This window comes from Tupaia chinensis, unplaced genomic scaffold (genome assembly GCF_000334495.1).
Source record: "Tupaia chinensis unplaced genomic scaffold, TupChi_1.0 Scaffold000529_1, whole genome shotgun sequence".
In the NCBI taxonomy this organism is placed as follows: Eukaryota; Metazoa; Chordata; class Mammalia; order Scandentia; family Tupaiidae; genus Tupaia; species Tupaia belangeri.
Genome location: NW_006160042.1, coordinates 380,956 through 387,682, shown reverse-complemented (window position 1 = coordinate 387,682; position 6,727 = coordinate 380,956). Strand labels below are relative to the sequence as shown.

General features: G+C 50.0%; 1 protein-coding gene across 4 annotated transcripts in view; it reads right to left on the bottom strand.

Annotated features, from left to right (window-relative positions):
* Positions 1 to 910, bottom strand: part of PIAS3 (protein inhibitor of activated STAT 3) — an 11,582-nt gene extending 10,672 nt beyond the window's left edge. For 3 of the 4 annotated variants that reach the window (XM_014591089.1, XM_006157135.2, XM_014591090.2), the window contains exon 1: positions 114 to 212. In XM_014591089.1, coding sequence (XP_014446575.1) covers positions 114 to 137 — 24 coding nt within the window. In that variant the 5' untranslated portion in view covers positions 138 to 212. Of the gene's footprint in view, positions 1 to 113; positions 213 to 807 lie in introns of those variants that run through there. The other variant, XM_006157137.3, reaches the window with a different exon arrangement.
* Between the last annotated feature and the right edge of the window lie 5,817 nt (positions 911 to 6,727).

Here is a 6,727-nt window from a genome sequence, read left to right as displayed (position 1 = left end):
CCTGCCCCGTCTCCTGCGCCCACCGGAGCCCTCCGCACCCAGGCTCGATGGCTCCCTCGACTCGGCGCACCGCCGGGCTCGGTCCAGGCGGGGATGGGGGAGGGGGCCGGTACCTTTAATTCGCCCAGCTCCGCCATCTTGAGACATCGCAGGCGCCCTAGCCCGAGCCCGAGCTCAGGCCCAGGGACCGGCGCACAACTCTCCACCCCAGCGCCGGCCGCAAATGCAGCCTGCTCCGCCCCGTCCGGCCCCCTACACCTCCCCTTCCCGGCCCCGCCCGCCCGGCTTCGGACAGGCCCCAGCCTCAGCCCCTCCCTCCACAGCCGGACCCAACCCCTGCTCGTCTCCAGCCCGCTGGCCAGATGGGTAGATCCAGGGGGAGGGTACGGCCCCCAAGACCACGGGTCCCCGAGGGTAACGCAGAGGAGGCGGGCCCGAAGTGCCCCGGGGAGGGGGCCTCGGCCACGCCAGAGCTCGGAGGGATGAGCTTTCAGGGAGCCAAAGGTACTTGAAAGATGGAGGGAAAGTGTCGAGAACTGTTCTAGCTCAGAGAAAAGGGGGAGGGGGCAGAAAGTTGAAGCGACTCCACCTCTACAAGTTTAACCAGCTAAAATCAAGAGTTCTGCCAACTCTCGGGAAATGGGTGAGCTCTGATCCATTAGAGGGAAGCTACGGAGTCGTGAACGGTTGTGTTTTCAGTCCTTCACCCCCTGCAACCCCCACACCACCGACTACAATGTGGCTCACCGTCCGTCCGGAGGACTCAAACTCGCGATAGGAAAGTTTGGTGCGGAGAGCGGGACTTACCAGCACAGTTGCGGGGAGTGGGGAGGAGGCTCGGGAGGCTCTGGGGGTGGGCTGGGGAGGTTAGGAGTGGGGGCTCGGCGCCGCTCCCGCGGTCTGCAAGGCGCGCGGTCCCGCGACAGGACGCGGCAGCGGCAGCTCCGCCCGGGCTGGAGCTCCGCCCGGCCCAGCGCCGGGGCTGGGGCCGCCCCCTCCGGGGTAAGCCAGCCGGACCGCCTGAAGGGGAGAGGGGGCGGGGCCACAGGGGAGAGGGCGGGACTCCGAGCCGGGCGCTGGAGCGATTACCTCGTCCTTGTGAGTGATCCGGAGAGACCAGATTCTTGGATCGCGTCGTTCTCAATATGTCTATGACCCCTCGTGCTGATGTACGCGCTTAGGGTGGAGAAATGCTGCTAATTAGAGAGTGTGGACCAGAGAGCCTCTGCATGGAGGGTTCTTGGAAAGAAACTTCTCCCTTCTTGGGGTAAAGCCTGGGCTGCTTGCTCAATGAGTGTCCTGAACCCTAGCTCTATGCGTGGGCCTCCACTTCCTACCCCACTTACCGTCACCAGAGATCCCACACCTTTGGTGTAGCTGAAGGCCAATAGAGGGAAGGTGGTTTGGGTTTGGGTTTTGTTTCTCACAAAAGGGATCTTTTTGCTACCCTCTGAACTGTCTTCTCTCCATCCTCCAAACGCTTCCATCCTCCAAACGCTTGGACCTTCCGGAGGCCCTGTCTCAACCAAGCTGATAACCCACACGCAGGACCCAGGGTAAATCTGTTCCTATGTCCATGAAAATACCACTTTTAGGGCAGGGTACTCATACTGACTACTGGAAAAACAGCTTTGTATAGCCGGCTGGCCCTAAGTAATATGATTTGTTCCATTGATATGTATCTGAGTACAGATCAGGGACTGTTAGATGCTGAGGACACAAAAGCCTCACAGGAGCTTATAGTCAAGAAACAGAGATGACTGGCGATAAATCTATAATTGGCATACTCAAAAAGTGCTTTAACAAACCATAGAGATGACTCCCTCATTTGACTTAAGCCTTTAGTATAAATCTTCCTATGGGACTCCAGCCAAGCTATAAGACTAAAGGTGCCAGCCTACCGTTAATCCCATGTACCATACCTGTTGATCTGGGCCATATTCAACTATTTCGTGGTTTTTGACTCTAGGGAAGATGCCATGCTTTCCTGGCATTCTGGATCAATTTAGGCTCTGGTATTTGGTTCCACCTCTCAACTACTGCTAACACCTGAGTCCTCATCAGGCTCTGAGTTTACTTTTTTTGTTTAGTCCTCTAGACAAAAACTATGGATTAGTTTGTATTTTCTAGAATTTTCAGTTGTTGCTAGGAAAAGAGGGTAGAGAGGATAAAAAAGAGATGGAGGTAGGAACTTTGGGAAGTCATGGGTTTTGTTTTGTCTTTAAGAATTTTGCCAGGTAGCAGGTGGTGTGGAAGTGAAAGGCCCTCCGGGGTAAGCCAGCCGGACCGCCTGAAGGGGAGAGGGGGCGGGGCCACAGGGGAGAGGGCGGGACTCCGAGCCGGGCGCTGGAGCGATTACCTCGTCCTTGTGAGTGATCCGGAGAGACCAGATTCTTGGATCGCGTCGTTCTCAATATGTCTATGACCCCTCGTGCTGATGTACGCGCTTAGGGTGGAGAAATGCTGCTAATTAGAGAGTGTGGACCAGAGAGCCTCTGCATGGAGGGTTCTTGGAAAGAAACTTCTCCCTTCTTGGGGTAAAGCCTGGGCTGCTTGCTCAATGAGTGTCCTGAACCCTAGCTCTATGCGTGGGCCTCCACTTCCTACCCCACTTACCGTCACCAGAGATCCCACACCTTTGGTGTAGCTGAAGGCCAATAGAGGGAAGGTGGTTTGGGTTTGGGTTTTGTTTCTCACAAAAGGGATCTTTTTGCTACCCTCTGAACTGTCTTCTCTCCATCCTCCAAACGCTTCCATCCTCCAAACGCTTGGACCTTCCGGAGGCCCTGTCTCAACCAAGCTGATAACCCACACGCAGGACCCAGGGTAAATCTGTTCCTATGTCCATGAAAATACCACTTTTAGGGCAGGGTACTCATACTGACTACTGGAAAAACAGCTTTGTATAGCCGGCTGGCCCTAAGTAATATGATTTGTTCCATTGATATGTATCTGAGTACAGATCAGGGACTGTTAGATGCTGAGGACACAAAAGCCTCACAGGAGCTTATAGTCAAGAAACAGAGATGACTGGCGATAAATCTATAATTGGCATACTCAAAAAGTGCTTTAACAAACCATAGAGATGACTCCCTCATTTGACTTAAGCCTTTAGTATAAATCTTCCTATGGGACTCCAGCCAAGCTATAAGACTAAAGGTGCCAGCCTACCGTTAATCCCATGTACCATACCTGTTGATCTGGGCCATATTCAACTATTTCGTGGTTTTTGACTCTAGGGAAGATGCCATGCTTTCCTGGCATTCTGGATCAATTTAGGCTCTGGTATTTGGTTCCACCTCTCAACTACTGCTAACACCTGAGTCCTCATCAGGCTCTGAGTTTACTTTTTTTGTTTAGTCCTCTAGACAAAAACTATGGATTAGTTTGTATTTTCTAGAATTTTCAGTTGTTGCTAGGAAAAGAGGGTAGAGAGGATAAAAAAGAGATGGAGGTAGGAACTTTGGGAAGTCATGGGTTTTGTTTTGTCTTTAAGAATTTTGCCAGGTAGCAGGTGGTGTGGAAGTGAAAGGCGCTGGACTCTCATATGGCTGACCGCAGTTTGAGTGCCAAACCTGGTGGCTTGCCTTCTCACTTTCTCTCTTTCTCTCTGGTGACTGTATGTGTCCCATAGCAAATTTAAATAATAATAATACATAAATTTAGATAAATTTTTTTAAAAAAAGTTTTGCCATAAGGCACGTGTACTTGCCTGGAAAGAGACAGAGAGAAACAGAGGGGAAGTGAGAAATCATCCCTATTGCCACTCTGCAATTCTTCCTCCACTCTCCTGGGGTTTTCAGGCACACACTTATACCAGCGTGTTTTTCAAGCCACCGGGTCCAGGACTCAAACCACGCACTTGGCCATGTTGTATCCAGTGCCTTAACCACCACACCACCACTGTTGCTATGTGATGGTATTATGGGTATATACATCTGACAATCCTTACCAAATTGTACACTCTAAATACATGCAGTTTATTGTGTGCCAGTTATACTCAATAAAGCCATATGTTTTGTTCTGTTTTTAGACAGAGAAAATAAGTTTATTAAGGAAAGTGTACACAGCAGACTACTCCATAGGTGGAACAGCCCCTTAGGAGGAGATAGGTTTCATTCCTTCCTCCAAGAGGAAGAACTGTTACTAAGAAAGAAAAATAGAAGGGTTACCTCAAAGAGAGAACAGACCAATCTGTAAAAATTTTAAAGACGGTCAACCTCATCTTGATGCCTAATGATTTCATGAAGGAGGACTCTCCTTTAAAAGCTACTTTGAGGTCAGGACCATCAGTTAGAGTAATGGCTATGTCGCTGTACTCCCACGTAGTCGTCTACGGTTCAAGTCCCGGACCCGGTGGCTTAAATTCACACTGGGTGTGTGTGAGTGTGTGCCCAAGATCCTAAGAGGAGAATGGAGGAGAAGGGATGGCGGCATGGCCATCCCCCCTGAGAGGTGGTTTTTCACTTTCTGTCTCACTGTCTCTCTCTGTCCTCTGTCCACACACACACACACACTCACAGACACCAACAAAACCACCCCAAAAAAAAAACCCCAAAAAAAAAAAAAAAAAAAAAAAAAAAAAAAAACGAAGCTACTTTGAGATTATAAATTCTAGTATCTCTACGAGGGAACCAGAGCACCTGAATCTGGTCTTGCACACAAACTCCATGAGGACAAGGACCTTTTCTGTGTTGTTCCTATATGGTAGACTCCTTAAAAAGTCTGTTTAGGGACCAACAAGTGGCATGGTGGTTAAGGCACTGGACACTCCCATGTGGCCAACCATGGTTTAAGTCCCGGACCTGGTGGCTTGCTTTCTCACTTTCTCTCTCTCTGTGTGTCTCTGTCTCTCTCTGGTCAAATTAAAATAAATGAATGAATATTTTTTAAGTCTGTTTAATTAATTACCAAGGAGAGACACAGAATCAGAACCAAGTTCCAGATTAAGGGCATTGTAGGGCCAGCAGGTGACGTGGAGATTAATGCAGCTAGATCCCATATAGCCAACTCCACAATTCTAGTCCTGGACCCAGTGACTTGAAAATCATGCTGAGTGGGGAACCAGCAGTTAGTGTAATGGCTATGTCACTGGACTCCCCCATAGTCTACCGCGGTTTGCATCCCGGACCCATTGGCTTAAAACTCACGCCGGGCGAGTGTGCCCAAGATCCCGAGAGGAGAATGGAGGAGAAGGGATTGCAGTGTGACCATCCCCCCCTGGGGGGTGATTTCTCGCTTTCTGTCTCTCTGTCTCTCTTTGTCTGTCTGGCGAGTGCACGCGCCCTATAGCGAAAACCTCTAAAAAAAAAAAAAATCATGTTGAGTGCTTGTGCGTGTGTGCCCAAAATCCTGAGAGGAAGATGGAGAAGGGATTGCAGCGATTTCTCACTTTTCCTCTCTGTCTCTCTCTGGTGAGTGCACACATCCTATAGGAAAAACTAGGGGGGAAAAGGGAACATTCTAAGACATAGTCTGAACCCATCATGTCTCATCAAGCTTTACATTTCATCCACACATAGACATTGAGGCCTGGGGGATGTGGGGGGTAAAACAGGAATAAATAAGTCCCTATGAAAGTCCTATTAAACAGAGACCTCAGGAGGACTAGAGAGAACATTGGGATTAGAGTTACTTTGGGGGAAAAATTTTTTTTTGAGAGAGAGAGAGATTTTGGTATAGGGCGCATGCACTCGCCAGGAAGACAGAGAGAGACAGAGAGACAGAAAGTGAGAAATCACCCCCCCAAGGGGGATGGCCACACCACATTCCCTTCTCCTCCATTCTCCTCTCAGGATTTTAGGCGCACAAACACACGTACCTGGCATGAATTTCAAGCTGCTGGGTCCAGGACTCCAACTGCAGTTGACTACGTGAGAGTCCAGCACCTTAACCACTATACCTGATGGTTCTGAAAAAAAAATTATGAAATTATAATTTTCTCGCTTAGAGTTACCGGTTTAACAGTTTGTGGAGTTGTATGGAGGGAGACTGGGAAAAGCAGGGGCTAGGGAAGTTTCCAAGTCAGCGTTAGCATCACTCACCACTCCCACAGCTCAGCCGTCCTGGGATCTGCTGCCAGGGGCCCAGAGGGAGCCAGAGGCCTGGCTTCCATTACCAAAGCTGTTTCCTGACTCACATTTGAGCTTAGCCAAATCATTTCCCCATCTCTGACTCTTCCGCAGTTTCTTTATTCTTCCCACCCCAGACCCCACATACAAGGAGGAATCTAACGATCCTTTGATATTCCTTGGCCACTCTGAGAGCACTTCCTTGGCCTCTCTGAGAGCACGAATGGAAAGAGTAGTTCTGTTCTCCTTAATGAATGACCAGACCCCTTTGATGCTCTTCCTCTGGCAGCCGCACCCCTTCTCCCTCCTCTGTCCATTCTCTCATCCTTAAAGCAGTCCTGTGCCCATCCACTCAAATGCCAAAGCTGACCTACACCTTTTCTAGGTACTGGTCTACACATCTCAACAGCTTTTTCCTCTTGAGCCAAATTTTGCAGCCCTTGTGTAGCCCCCTGCTTTCCGTGTCAGCACCCCCGCCCTCACATACACACTCTCTCTCCTCTCAACCCAGTCTCTCTTGCCAAACCACTGCTGCCTGACCCAGCATAACCCAGCAGAGGGCGGGCTGAGAGAAGGAATGGGGAGGGATCAGCCTGTTCCAGATCTTGGAGGAACTCACTGCCTCGTTCTCACCTAGCAGTCTGGCTGGTAGAGGG